This window comes from Manis pentadactyla, chromosome 4 (assembly GCF_030020395.1).
Source record: "Manis pentadactyla isolate mManPen7 chromosome 4, mManPen7.hap1, whole genome shotgun sequence".
NCBI lineage: Eukaryota > Metazoa > Chordata > Mammalia > Pholidota > Manidae > Manis > Manis pentadactyla.
In genome coordinates, this window is record NC_080022.1 from 128,629,884 (window position 1) to 128,645,710 (window position 15,827).

The following is a 15,827-nucleotide window of genomic DNA, read 5'->3' on the forward strand; positions in this document are numbered from 1 at the left end:
ACTTGCCCAGGCCATGCTAATGTGCAGCCAGAGCAGCATGTCTCCAGTTTGCCAGTGCGTAGGAATCTTTAGAGATCTCTTGCAAATGCAGATTGTTCACAGCAGGTCTGTGGTGGGGTGGAGTCCACCTAAGTGTCCTTGCTACTGGGCCGCCCTGCCCTGTACCTCATTTCCCTACATGGGCCTTCAACGAGCAACAGGCTTACCACTTCTTTCTAGCCTCCACAACCTGTAACAACCACATCTCTGATGTAGCTTCCTTTCTGACTTATATTTTTGATGCAGAGGTTTTATTTCTCTATATTGTAGGCCAGCCCTGATTTCAAAGGATTGGTCCTATTACCTGTACAAGCCATGTTTGCTTGTCAAGGGGGCTTGATTGGATATCCTGAGCACACTTCTCTCTTCAGAGAATGGAACTTGGGACCACAGAGGGTTCTGCCCCTGTCTCTCCCCACCCAGGCTAGGGCCTTGCCTCAGACCCACTCATGAAGTATTAAAGTCCTTGCTGGTGACATATTTTAGGGAGGTCATCGGCTTGCTTTATGTCACATGAATCCTCCCAGCTTTTCTCTGCAACCCTCTCCCTTATCCCCTTACAGTGTGTGGTGTTGTCCTCTTTGCCAGCCTTTGCCTCCAGGTGCCACATGTTGCTAAAATCTTACTTGGCTCATGCCAGGCTCCTCCCTGCAGCGGTAGGCTGGCATCTGCTGCCTTCAGGAAGTGCAACCCACTCATCTCTTTTCACATTTTTAAAATGTGTCTGTGTTTTTACCTTAGAACTTCAGCTCCCCTATAAAGGGTGTTACACAAAAAGCTCTCTTGGCTCTGGGACTCCAGCATTTCTTCAACGCCTTGAGTACTCGGAACGCCACTTTAGGGGGCTCCCAAGGCCTTGCCAACTGATCTGCAGCTCTGGCTGCTTTGCACCTCGGCCCAGCGCACTGTGGGGGCTCGTACCAAGGAGGGAGGGAAGGGCAGGGACTTCTGGCCAGAGTGTGGAGGGGGGACAAGGGGCTGGACGTACAAAGTGGAAGAGTGTGTCCCAGTGGAGCACGTCCTGGGCCCAGAAAACCCAAAAGGCCTAGAGAGTCAGTTGCAACAATAATGGCAAAATTCCAGGAAAAAAAGTGTGTTATACATTTCAAAATAGCAGAGTGATTGCTTTTGGAATTGCCATACTTTTTTCCAATTGGATATGCAATTCTGCTTGAACAACCCTGACAGAGACATGAAAATACCCACCTACGAGGACACCAAAGTGTACTCATTTTTGTAGAAGTTACTGGAAAGGGAGCACAGACAGACAAGCTGCCGAGCAGAGGAGAGGCAGAGGGGGAGAGAAACGCCACAGCTGGTGCAGTCCCTGAACCAATATGCCAGCCTGGATTGCTGCATGAGTAATGAGGTGCAATTTTCTCCTTGGCTGAGTGTATGATTTTCAGCGGTCCTGGCTCAGATTTTGCCTGGGCTTTGGTTTGACCACTTCCTTGAGAGTGTCCCCTATGGGTGTGTTCCTGGACCGGAGTGTAAAAGCATCAGGGAATTTCAGGTTGAACTTATTTCAGAAGCAGAACTTCAGAAACAAAAGGGAACTGACTGTGGAGAAACCATTACTGGCTTCATGCTGGGCTGTTTCAAAATAAGGCCAATTTGCAGGGTCTACCCATTATGCACTGGGGACAGTGGCTCTTGGACATGGCCTTCTCGAGGAAGGACACTGTAAGACAGCCTGAGGCTGGGCCAGCAGGAGGAGGTGTGAAGGACGTAGAGGAGAGTGGTGAGAAAGGCAGAGGGGAGAGGGAGAGAAAGAACCCCAAGACCGGAGGATAAAAGAAGCTGCTCCCTGCCTGGGTCCAGAGAGGGAAGGGGAAATGCCCGGGGAGAAAGGGATAGGGAAGTGGGTGAAGAGAGGTAGGAAACAAGAGGCTGTAGACTTCCACAGCATGTGGCATCCAGACTGCAAGGCTCCGAACAGCATCTAGCTCCCATACCTGCACGGCCACCACTGATAAGACTTCCACGGAGATTCGATTGAACTCATCAAAACAGCCCCAGGCACCTGTCTGAGCCAGGCCCTTGTAGATGTTGCCACAAGACTGAAACAAAATACATGAAGATTAGATTGGTGTCAGTGCCAGACTTACCATCACATGGCTACGTCATTTTTTATTCTCTTGATTATAGATACTTTCAGTCCCCCTAAACTCTATTAACTTAAAATTTCAAGGACAATTGACTTTTTTATGGCTATGGGTGCCAACATAAGACATGGGTTCAAACAGAACCTTTTCAAGACACTTGAACTAAAATCCCTTTAAAATGCCATCAGGTTTGCATTACTGTTGATTGTGTAGCTTCCAAAATCCCAAGAAAGGAATAAAATATTATTTTTCTTGTACCATACAGACAAAAAGCCTGCCACTCAGCCTTTGGCAGGCAGTGATTAAAAACAAAAGTTTGTATCTTTAAATCCATGCCCAAGTACCCAGGTTTTCCAGAGTGATAGGAAGCTGGAGCTTGGGGATGGGAAGTGATAACATCTGCAGAAAATAAACTACAGGTAAATCTTTTCAAATGACAGCAAAGAATTTCAGAGGGAAGATGATATATCTGTCCTAAAAATAGAAACCATTCTGGGCATTCAGTGTGAACTAGTAAGCCACAGAGCAATATAAAGACAGAGGTTACAGGGAGACCTTCAAGGCCATGAGCAAGGAGACATTGTTAAAGTGTTGAGAACATACAAAGAATGGGAAAGTCCCACTCATGTACTAAGTGGGCACTTTCTCACCATCAGCTGTGTGCACAGCTCACGTACTAGGCACAGACGGGCTCAGTCCCTCCAGGAACTTCTAATTAGGTTGTGGAGATAAAGTATACCAATAAAATGTATAAATTGCTATATGAACAGTGATTCTGATGGATAATATACCACAAGTGTTATGGAGTTCAGCAAAGAGGGGGGTCAAAGCACTCGAGTGATCAGTTTGTCAAAGAGGTGCATTTCAGATTGTATTAAAACAGCACTTTCCAAAGTTTAATTCATGCAGTGCCAAATCTGGGAGATGCTCCTTGAAGACAGTGGTTTTGGTTAAGCAAGTTTGGGAAACACTGCATTCTATAACCTACTTTTGCCAATTCACACTGTCTCTCAGTATTTTAAGGGCCCTGAGAAGGCAAAATTAAATTAGTTCAACTTTGTTATATGGCTTTTTATTTTCCCTCTCCTCACGTCCCCTGGTTTTCTCAGAATGCATACTGGTAAACAGTGTAGTGGAAACACAAGAAAGGAAGTCAGAGGATCTGGGGCATTGGTATCTCACAGAACTATATGGTACCTTCAGAAAATACACTGAGAATACTGGCTTAATAGAAGAACAGTATCTGTGTCTGCAGAATGGAAGATAAGGGCTTTCCAGAAGGAGGAAAGATTATGGACATAGGATAAGCAAAATAAGATATGTCCAGAGAAACATTAAGGGGTCACTTTGGCTGGAAAGCTGAACTACGCAAAGGCAGTCCTGGTTTATGAAAAGCTTTGAACTTTATAAGGGCTCTTTGGAGACCTGGAGCAGAAGCAAACATGATTAAAATCAACATTTTAGGAGAACCAGTCTAACATCACATAAGCTAGGTTGGATTTGGGGCAGACTTTGAAAAGTCAGGAAAGAAGAGTAACCCCCACCTTTTATTTAAGGAACTGATTCCCCAACCCGAACACAAAAACTTACTAAGCATTTACTATGTGCTGGGGATTGTCCTAGGTCACAAGGAATCAGCAGTGAACAAGAAAATCAAAGCCCCTGTTTTTGTGGGGCTTCCATACATAAGGGGGGAAACAGACAATGACACAGAAACAAAGAACTATCAGATACTGGTGAGTCCTACTGGAGTCTTAAAATGAGGGTGCTGTGGCTATTTCAGACTGCAAGTCACAGTCTCTCTAAAGAGGTAACATAAGTTCCAGGCATTGCATTTGTGTGCTCAAAACAATCCTGCAAACAGATATTGCTGTTATTATATTTGTGAGTATGTGTATATAGACATACATGTGTATACACACACATATATATATAATATTTGAGATATACATAGTAATGTATATTACAGGCACAGCTCAGAGATACTGTGAGTTCAGTTGCACACCAACAAAAAGCAAATACTGCAATAAAGTGAGTCAAATGAATTTTGTGGCTTCCAGTGCATGTAAAAGTTATGTTTGCACTGTACTATAGTCCACTAACTATGCAACAGCATTATGTCTAAAAATATATACATACCTTAATTAAAAATACTTTAATTAAAATATTATATATATTTCATTAAAAATACAAAATAAAAAATATTGCTAAAATATGCTAACCACCATCTGAGCTCTCAGACAGTCATAATCCTTGATCACAGATCACCATAACAGATACAATAATAATGAAAAAGTTTGAATATCACTACCCAGACATGACACAAGGTGAGCAAATGCTGTCAGAAAACATGGCGCCCATAGACCTTCTTGACGCAGGGTTGCCACAAACCTTCAATCCATAAAAAATGCGGTATCTGCCAAATGCAATAAAGCAAAGCACAATAAAATGAGGCATGCTGTCTATATTATTAGATTTGAGATATATAAAGTAACCTGTCAATGTCACCAATACTTATGTGGACATTCAGAAATAAAAATCCACACTTTTCTGCATTAACGGTAATTCTAAAAGCTTTTTAAAGCTGTGGTCCCTTTCATCAAATGGAAATTCAATATATCAAAGAGAAAAGAGTAGTTTCCATAGGCAGATACTGGCCACCGCCTCACTTTACCCCTGAGGGCCTGGGCAGAGGCCGGGACTCCACAGAGCCCTGTCCTGTGACCAGCCATCGTACCATGGCACCATAAGCTAGGCTGTGTGTTCCTTGCCATCCGATGGTGAGCTTCTGGGCTAGGACAGGACAGTAACAACAGGCGTGGCAGTGAGAGGTGCTGAAGGAGAAATAACATTGGTGACTGATGGAACCAAGAAGGAAGACATGATACAATCAGGGTGTCTTATGATCTGCTCCCTGGACCACAAGGCACAATGAGATGACAGTCTTGATGGGGTGAGGGATCTGGCTGGGAGGAAGGCAGGAGTGGGTAGGAGCTGCCTGAAAAGAGAGGGTTAACCAAGTAGGAGAGATGGGCATCCGGATGGGGACTCTGCTGCCCAGCTGGAGAAACGGCTAGACGGCGATGAGCAGGGAGGTAGATTTGGGAGTCATCAGTACCCAGGGAGAACTTGAACTTAAACAGAGGACCAGAAACAAGACTGGGAAGGCAGGATCAGAGAGTTAGAGGAGAACTGTGGGATTATATGTCAGAAACCAAGGGGGCAGCGCTTCTCAAGGGGGAGCAGGTGTCCTATAGCGTTGATGCTGCAGAGAGGTCAACAAATAATTCCAGATTCTTTCAGGTTCAAAACCCTTTGATGTCTCAGCAATCGCATCTCCAAATTGAGGTCAAGGCGGAAGTACTGCTGTATAATACAAAGAACGTCTTAGCACTAAAACCATTTCCAGAGAAAGTGGCTAGTTTTATAGATTTCCCAACTGACACTGAGTAAAGCAAAAACTTTCCTTTTCCCAAGTCTCCATGCTGTTCTGTGTCCAGCCCTGACCTGACAGCCCCACATAGAAATCCTGCGGCAAAGGGGATGTGTGGGTCCTTGAGAGCAGCCCCTCTCCTCTTGAACGCCTCCCTCTTCACCACCCACGCCTTCCATAGCCAGTAGGTATCATGGGAGCTTTCTGAGCCTCTCCTTCTTTCTTGTCCACATCTACCACCCCAGCCTCCAGCTCCTCGCCCTCTGGTTTGAATGACAGCCATGGTCTCACCCAAAGTTTCGTTCCTTCCAGTCTCTTCCTGTCTCCTTTCATCTGGCTGCCCAGGGAGTCTTCCTAAAATACTGTGTTTTCATCATGATGCTACCGTGTTCCAAAGCCTGCGGGTGTCTCTGCCGCCCACCACTGAGGTCTCATTCTCTTGGAGGTTTTGTGTCCCTCCCCTTATTCAACCCTATCTCCCATCTTCTCCTGCTCCCCCATCCACTCTGATGTCCTCACCAGTGCTCTGTGTTCATTTCTAGCTTGTTCTCCGGAGAGCATGCTGCTGTGGGAATCGTGCACAGCCCATCACACGGCTGCCTGGTGAAAGGCACAACAGATCTCCCTGACTTCTATCCCTCCTCTGCTCATCCCAACCATGCTCTGTGACAAGAGCCCAGGATGAAGTCGGCCCCAGGAGCAGCACTGAGAACTTGGCTGTGTCCTTAAAGTTAACACTGTAATGCGTTAGGCTCTGTTAAAATGTTACATCCCCTGTTTGGCACATTAAACAGCCACGGGTCTCTCATCCTCCATGATGTCTTTCCTGACCATTCTGTAGCTCTTCCCCTACTTCTTCCAGGGAGAAGAGTTTGTAGAACACACATTCTACATACTGTCTAGTATGTCTCTTAATTATTTCCTATATCTTCCTTAACTCTCCAAGTGAACTGGATTATTCTCTATCATAATCAATCTATGTCTATCATCTAGATACCTACCCATGCCTGTCTATCCTGTCAATGTTTACCTTATCATTTATCTATCATCTATTATCTACCTATCCATCCTTTATTTACTTCTCTTTCATCTACCTAGAGAGATGTAAGACGGCGGCATGAGAGGTGAGATGGAGAATTCCTCCCAAAGCCACAAATAGTGAAATATAGTTAATTGAAATAATGAAAATATAGTTAATTGATACAACTAACCCTAAAAGCAACAAGAAAGAAGGCTGAACCAGACTTCACACAGACCTCACGAACAGAGCGGACCTCACGAAACAGGGTAACGAACAAAAGCCTTAATCAGGCGGGACCCAGGCCCTTCCCCCACCCCAGCTCACCAACTGGCGGAAAAGAAACGGCCGACTGGAGAGGGTGGAAGCCTGGGGCTTCTGAACACCCAGCCCTAGAGGTCTGCCTGGGGAGCACAAACTGACACTGTGTGGTGCTCAGGACGTTGTGGAGCTCAGACAGGTGGAGTGCTTGAGAGAGAGATTCCGGCCGTTTGTGGAGGAGGGGATCCACACCCCGCGACTCTGTATCAGAGGAAAGTCGGCAGTCTGAGAGGCTTCCTAGTAGCAAGAGGGCTGCTGAAGGGGCGGGGTTTGCACAGAGCCTGCTGTGCGGGGGAGGGGAGAGCTGGACATGGTTGTCTAGGCTGCTCCAACCAGCTCTTCGGGAACTTTGGGGAGCTTCAGGTGCCCCATCCCCCTGGCTGCCTACTCAGCTCCGAGGCCCCCCACTGTGACACCCAGCCCGCTGCACCTTCCTCCTGGCCTGATGGCGCCGGTTCACAAACCGGCTGTCACTGCGCTGCCATCTGGCCAGCCAGAGGGAGGCCCTGCCTACAACAGCTAGAGACACAAGGCACAGAGGCTTACACCTGTGTGCTCAGCTGACTGGCTCTGACAGTGGAGGCAGGCAACACAGATGGGAATCAGGAAACAGATCTTCCCCACCCAGGCACCAGCTCCGCTCCCCTACAACCCCCAACCTCACTCTAGGGGCTGAGCAGCTCCAGAGACTGGAGCTTCTGGGCACTAGTGGGCACCACACAGAAATATGAAACATCAAAAGAACATGTCCAGACCAAAATCTCACAAACCCCAGAAAAAGGGTCAAATGAAACTGAACTCACCAATCTGCCTGAAAGAGAGTTCAAAATAAAAATCATAAACATGCTTATGGAGGTACAGAAAATATTCAAGAACTCAGGAATGAATTTAAGTTGGAGATTCAATCATTAAGAAATTCCATACCTGAAATGAAGCATACAATGGAGGGATTTAAAAGCAGATTAGATGTAGTAGAAGACACTGTAAATGGAATAAAAATTAAAGAAGAGGAATACAAAGAAGCTGAGGCACAGAGAGAATAAAGGATCTCTAAGAATGAAAGAATATTGAGAGAACTGTGTGATCAATCCAAACAGAACAATATTCGCATTATCGGAGTACCAGAAGAAGAAGAAGAGAGAGGAAAAGGGATAGAAAGTGTCAGTGAGGAGGTAATTCCTGAAAACATCCCGAATCTGGAGAAGGAGATAGTCTTTCAGGCCATGGAGGTACACAGATCTCCCAACACAAGGGTCCCAGGGAAGACAACAACAAGACATATAATGATTAAAATGGCAAAGATCAAGGATAAGCACAGACTTTTAAAAGCAGCTAGAGAGAGATAAAAGATCACATACAAAGGAAAACCCATCGTGCTATCATCAGACCTCTCAGTAGAAACCTTACAGGCCAGAAGGGAGTGGCATGATGTATTTAATGCAATGAAGCAGAAGGGCTTTGAACCAAGAATATTATATCCAGCAAGGTTATCATTTAAATTTGAAGGACAAACTAAACAATTTTCAGATAAGTAAAAGTTGAGAGAATTTACCTCCCAGAAACCACCTCTACAGTGCATTTTGGAGGGACTCCTATAGATGGAAGTATTCCTAAGGATAAATAGATGTCACCCAAGGGATAGTCAAAGAGTACAGAATATGATTCATAACATACAAAGAATGGAGAAGGAAGAAAAAGGAGGGAAAAAAAGAACCTTTACGTTCTGTTTGTAATAGCACACAAAGTGAGTTAAATTAGACTGCTAGATAGTAAGGGAATTACCCTTGAACCTTTGGTAACCATGAACCTAAAGCCTGCAATGGCAATAAGCACATACCTATCGATAATTACCCTAAATGTAAATGGTCTGAATGCACACATCAAAAGACACAGTCACTGAATGGATTAAAAAACAAGACCTGTCTATATGGTGCCTACAAGAGACTCACTTCAAACACAAAGACATACACAGACTGAAAGTAAAGGGATGAAAAAAGATATTTCATGCAACTAACAGGGAGAAAAAAGCAGGAGTTGAAGTACTTGTATCAGACAAAATAGACTTCAAAATAAATAAAGCAACAACAGACAAAGAAGGACAATACATAATGATAAAGGGGTCAGTCCAACAAGAGGATTTAACTGTTATAAATATCTATGCACCCAACACCGGATCACCTACAAATGTGAAACAAATACTAACAGAATTAAAGGGGGAAATAGAATGCAATGCATTCATTTTAGGAGACTTCAACACACCACTCACTCCAAAGGACAGATCAGCCAGACAGACAATAACAGACAGAGGCACTGAACAACATATTAGAACAGATGGACCTAACGGACATCTACAGAATACTCCATCCAAAAGCAACAGAATACACATTCTTCTCAAGTGCACATGGAACATTTTCCAGAATAGATCATATACTAGGCCACAAAAAGAACTCAGTAAATTAAAAAAGAAATTGTACCAACCAGCTTTTCAGATCACAAAGGTATGAGAAATAAATTACACAAAGAAATGAATAAGCCCACAAATACATGGAGGCTTAATAACATGCTCCTAAATAATCAATGGATCAATGACCAAATAAAAACAGAAATCAAGCAATATATGGAGAAAAATGATAACAATAACTCAACAACACAAAATCTATGGGTCACCGTGAAGGCCGTGCTAAGAGGGAAATGTATTGCCATACAGGCCTACCTCAGGAAAGAAGAACAATCCCAACTGAACAGTCTAAACTCACAATTAATGAAACTAGAAAAGGAAGAACAAATGAGGCCCAAAGTCAGTAGAAGGAGGGATATAATAAAAATTAAAGCAGAACTAAAAAAAAATTGAGAAGAATAAAACAATAGAATCAATGAAAGCAGGAGCTGGTTCTTTGAGAAAATAAACAAAATAGATAAACCCCTAGCCAGACCTATCAAGAAAAAGAGAGAGTCTGTCATCTACCTAATCTATCATCTATCTATCTGTCTACCTATTTATCTAGCTAGCTAGCTAGCTAGCTATCATCTATCTTTGCTATCCTTCCATCACACCCAACACATGCTGAACAATGCTGATACTCAGATTAACTTGCCAGAGACAGCTTGTGATAACAATATTCTGAATCGCTGGACAACAAAGGGAAGAGGAGGTTTGCAAACACCTCAGTGATGCAGTTTGGTTACCAAGGATGTTTGGTGTCTGGGAAAGAATCACCTTCTGTTTGGTGTGTTTCACTGTGGCTTTGCCTGTTGTCCTTGCTTTGAGCTGTGCCTAAACTAGACTCACATGACCAAAATTTATTGCAGTTCAAACAAACAAAGGCAGACTCCTCCTCTCATCCTGGACTGTCAGAGGAATTGATGGGGTCAGGGGTCAGTACTAGATTCTGAAAGGATTGAGTGGAATGGCCTTAGTGACCCTTGGTCACGGGGCCAGCTCATCTCTTCCTATTTGCTATGCTAGGTATGACTTTGAAGCAATCTGGCTGATTTTCTTCAATCAATATATCAGGTCTTCTACATCTAAATGAGTGTGTCTTCCAAAATGTTCCCCTTGGGAGACCACTGATTTCAGTAATACTGCCATTGCTTAACTATAGAAGGATCTAGAAACTTAAAATGATACTTATCGCTGAGTTTGTTTCCTTAAAGCAGAAACAATTCTTTTCCCTCCAGTCTGATTTAAAAAGAAACATTATCTTAAAAGGAACCATGTTAAACTTTAGAGTCTGTAGACAACAGGGAACACAGCTATTTCTGGTCTGAATTTCATTTTGTTTGCTTGCTATGAAAAAACATGGTGCTCTTGGATTCTTCAACTCTTTCCACAGCAAAATTTTATAGATGAGAGAAATTATGAAAGTTATAGCTGATGAATCACATTTGAGGAGTTCTATATGTGGCAACCGCACACATCGTCTTGCAGTCTCTAAAATTATTTTTACATTTTATTTAGCAATTAACATATCACATGATTTATATATAAATATTTAACCTATTTAATGCAATTTTTTCCACTCTAAATTTATTTACATACCTTCTTGTTTTCAAAAGGCACTTCAGTTTACAAAAACAGTACAATAAAACAAAATAAAAATAGTGAGACTCTGAGACAAGCTGTTTTATATGTTTTTAAAAAGGAATCTACATACAAGTCCAGTTATGAATAGAATATTCCTAGCTTAGAAGAGACCTAATGGGTCTCTAGCTTCTCTTGCTTTTCTCTCTGACACTGAACCTGGAATATTTTTTAAAACATGAAAATGATGAGTGCCTGAATGAAGAACATTAGCCTCACACTCATCTTTCGTGGGCATCCCTTGTTAGGAGCAGAGGTTCATCTAGTCTGTCATCAGAAGTCAAATCTGCCGTTACAGAATACTTTTCTCTAAGAGAAATTCTAGAGAAATACCCACTTTCAGGGAAGAGCACAAATGACTTTTATATGACCATTTTATATTGGCCACTTAGGGACCTTTCTGTGGTTCTAGGTCAGATAGTGAATGCAGGCTTTTGGGTACAGGTTTAGCTTCTTCATTTTGCAGATGACAAAAGGAAGAGCCCAGGGGTGAGGTAACCCATCTGTGGTCCCAAAGCTCATCAGTGGAAGCAGTTTCCACGGTACTGAGAGTTATAGGGAGGTCAACAAGTTTGCAGGGGTCTAGGACCCCCAGGACCCCCGGGAAGGGGCACAGAGACCTGACTGTCTGAGCTGGGCCAGGTGGCATGGATAAACCTGGCCTTAGTCCCTCTCAAAGATGGATCTGTACCTTGTAGTCCATCTGCTCTGAGCAGTTAAACACGTAGACCATGATGCCCAGTGCTCGACCCAGGTCCTTGGTGGTCTCTGTCTTGCCTGTTCCTGCAGGTCCTGATGGAGCTCCACTCATGGTCAGGTGCAGAGACTGTGTGAGGGTGATGTAGCATCTGCCAAACACAGGAGGGTGTAGGTCATTCTCAGAGACACGGGAGGCCTGACAGAGTGCTCTGGCCCACTTCGGTCCTCACGAGATAGGCTGGGGCTCAAAGCCATGGGAGGCCTGACACAGATTCCAGAAAGGAAAGCCCAGAGCCCCCCACTCCTGTCTGTTCCCCACAGTGCTATGTGAAGAGCTTTCTACACAATCATCTGATCATGGCTATCTCCCCCAAGGGCATCAGTGGCTTTCCTCCAGGCCCTTCCTGGTCTCGCCCCTGCTTACCTCTCTAGATCACTTCTCATTGTTTCCCTCCTCAAAACCCCCAGGACTCTGAAGCCTGCTCCTGTAGAGCCATCTTCACTTGCCCAGTGTTCTGGCCTGAACATTTCAGTCTCCCTCAAATTCATAGGTTGAAACGCTAATTCCCACAGACTATAGTAATAGGAGGCAGGGCCTTTGGAGGGGGGTGAAGTCATGAAGGTGGAGCCCTCAGGACTGGGGTTAGTGCCCTTATGGAAAAGGCCCTGAAATATCCCTTGCCCATCCACTGTGTGAGGACACAGCAAGAAAGCTCATGAGACCTGACCATGCTGGCACCTGGATCTTGCATGTCCCAGACCCCAAAGCTGTGAGAAATGTATTTCTGTTATTTGTAAGCCTCCAGTCTGTAGTTATTCTTATAGGAGCCTGAACGGACGAAGATATCCAGACACAATAGGACTGTGCTTGTCCCTCTCTCTCCTTTCCTTAACCCTTCCAGCCTACCTGGATCAGGTTCCCCTTCAATCTTTACCTGGACGATGGCCAAGAACACCTTTGGGCTCATATTTGACATTACCAACTAAGTATTCCCAGAACCCTCCACCCTGAGGTAAATGAAGAGATGTCCCTCAGCTGGACTGCTTCAACTTCCAAAAGTATATATCATACACATCTTCCATATATATCTTCATATGGTATATGAAGATAGGTCTATATCTTATTCAGTGCTTCATCTCCAGAATCTAGCATGGCTCCACCCACATATAGTTCCTCAATAATTATATAAGAAACAAATTCATGAATGAATGGATCAATCCTTCAATCTGTTTAACCCTTCTGTGACTATTTTTACTAATGACAATTAAGTAAACTCATGTTTAAGCTTGTTTCTGATGTTTTTTAAAAAGGATTTTATACTGGACTGAGATTCAAGATGGTGGCATGAGAGATGAGACAGAGAACTCCTCCCAAACCCACATATAATATGAAAATATAGTTAATACAACTAATCCTAAAAGAGCAACGGGAAAGAAAGTTGCATGAGACTGCATACACCTGGAGAACAGAGCAGACCTCATGAAACAGGGTAACAAACCAAAGCCTTGAGCCAGCAGGACCCAAGCCATTCCCCCACCCCAGCTCACTGGTGGGAGGAAGAGAAATGGAGCAGGGAGAGGGTGGAAGCCTAGGACTGCTGAACAACCAGCCCTGGAGATCTGCTTTGGGAACACAGACCTATACTGCATGGTGCTCTGGAGACTGGTGGGCTTGGAAAGCTAAGACAGGTGGAATACTTGGAGAGACTGAGATTCCAGCCCTTTGTGGAGGACAGGGATCAACATCAGGCCACACTGGGACCAAGGAAAATGTGGGCGGTCTGAGAGGCTTCCTAACAGCAAGAGGGCTGTTGCAGGGGCAGGGTTTACATGGAGCTTGTTGCGCAGGGAAAGGATAGGTGGACAGGGTTGTCTGGGTGTGCTGCACCCAGCAGTTTGGGAACTTTCGGGATCTTCAGGCACTCTGTCCCTTGGCTGGTGCTCAGCTCTGAGGACCCCACTGTGATATGCAGCCTGCTGTGCCTTCCTCCTGGCCTGTTGGCACCAGCTCACAAACCGTCAGTCTCTGCCCTGCCATCAGGCCAACCAGAGGGAGGGCCTGCCTACTGCAGCTACAGACGCAAAGTGCAGAGGCTCACACCTGTGTGCTCAGCCCATTGGTTCTGACAGTGTAGACAGGCACTGCAGCCAGGAGGCCGGAAACAGCTCTTTCCTCCCTGCAGGCACCAGTTCCACTCCCATGCGACCCTGACATCACTCCAGGGGCAGAGCAGCTCCAGAGACTAGACCTTCTGGGCACTAGAGGGTGCCACATACAAATATGAAACGTCAAAGGAACCTGGTTCAAACAAAAATCTCAGAAACACTAAAAAAAGAGACAAATGAAACTGAACACACTAATCTTCCTGAAAGAGAGTTCAAAATAAAAATCATAAACATGCTCATGGAGGTACAGAAAAATATTCAAGAACTCAGGGACAAATTTAGGATGGAGATTCAATCATTAAGAAATTCCATATCTGAAATGAAACATACACTGGAGGGATTTAAAAGCATATTAGATATAATAGAAGAGATGGTAAATGCAATAGAAATAAGGGAAGAGGAATACAAAGAAGCTAAGGCACAGAGAGAAAAAAGGATCTCAAAGATGAAAGAATATTGAGAGAACTGTGTGACCAATCCAAACGGAACAATATTTGCATTATAGGGGTACCAGAAGAAGAAGAGAGAGGAAAAGGGATAGTAAGTGGCATTGAGGAGGTAATTGCTGAAAACTTCCCCAATCTGGAGAAGGAGACACTCTTTCAGGCCACAGAGGTACACAGATCTCCTAACACAAGGAACCCAAGTAAGACAACAAGACAAATAATAATTAAAATGGCAAAGATCAAGGATAAGCACAGACTTTTAAAAGCAGCTAGAGAGAGAAAAAAAATCACATACAAAGGAAAACCCATCAGGCTGTCATCAGACCTCTCAGCAGAAACCTAACAGGCCAGAAGGGAGTGGCATGATGTATTTAATGCAATGAACCAGAAGGGCCTTGAACCAAGAATACTATATCCAGCAATGTTATCATTTAAATTTGAAGGATGGACTAAACAATTTTCAGATAAGCAAAAGTTGAGAGAATTTACCTCCCACAAACCACCTCTACAGTGCATTTTGGAGGGACTGCTATAGATGGAAGTATTCCTAAGGGTAAACAGCTGTCAACAGAGGAAATAAAACCACAGCAAAGAAAGTAGAACAATTAATTACTAACAGATGCAAAATCAAATCAACTACCCCCAAATGAATCAAGGGAGAGACTAAGAGTACAGAATATGAAAACTAATATATAAAGAATGGAGGAGGAAGGAAAAGAAGGGGAAAAAAAAGAACCTTTAAGTTGTGTTTATAATAGCATACTAAGTGAGTTAAATTAGACTGCTAGATAGTAAGGGAATTACCCTTGAACCTTTGGTAACCATGAATCTAAAGCCTGCAAGAGCAATAAGTACATGTCTATCGATAATCACTCTAAATCTAAATGGTCTGAATGCACCCATAAAAAGACATACAGTTACTGAAAGGATAAAAAAACAAGACCCATCTATATGCTGCCTACAAGAGACTCACTTCAAACACAAAGACATACACAGACTGAAAGTAAGGAGATGGAAAAAGATATTTCAGGCAACTAACAGGGAGAAAAAAGCAGGAGTTGTAGTACTTGTATCAGACAAAATAGACTTCAAAATAAATAAAGTAACAAGAGAAAAAGAAGGACAATACATAATGATAAAGGTGTCAGTCCAACAAGAGGATATAACTATTATAAATATGTATGCACCCAAAACAGGATCACCTACAAATGTGAAACAAATACTAAACAGAATTAAAGGGGGAAATAGAATGCAATGCATTCATTTTAGGAGACTTCAACACACCACACAGTCCAAAGGACAGATCAACCAGACAGAAAATAAGTAAAGAGACAGAGGCACTGAACAACGTATTAGAACAGATAGACCTAATGGACACCTACAGAACACTCCATCCAAAAGCAACAGGATACACATTCTTTTCAAGTGCACATGGAACATTTTTAAAAATAGATCATATACTAAGCCACAAAAAGAGCCTCAGTAAATTAAAAAAGATTGAAATTGTACCAACCAGCTT

The 15,827-nt window shown here is 43.6% G+C and overlaps 1 protein-coding gene across 1 annotated transcript in view; it reads right to left on the reverse strand.

Annotated features, from left to right (window-relative positions):
- Positions 1-15,827, reverse strand: part of LOC118931226 (dynein axonemal heavy chain 9-like) — a 349,376-nt gene that overhangs the window by 220,623 nt on the left and 112,926 nt on the right. The window contains 2 exon segments of the mRNA XM_057500855.1: positions 1,995-2,099; positions 11,689-11,845. Coding sequence (XP_057356838.1) covers positions 1,995-2,099; positions 11,689-11,845 — 262 coding nt within the window.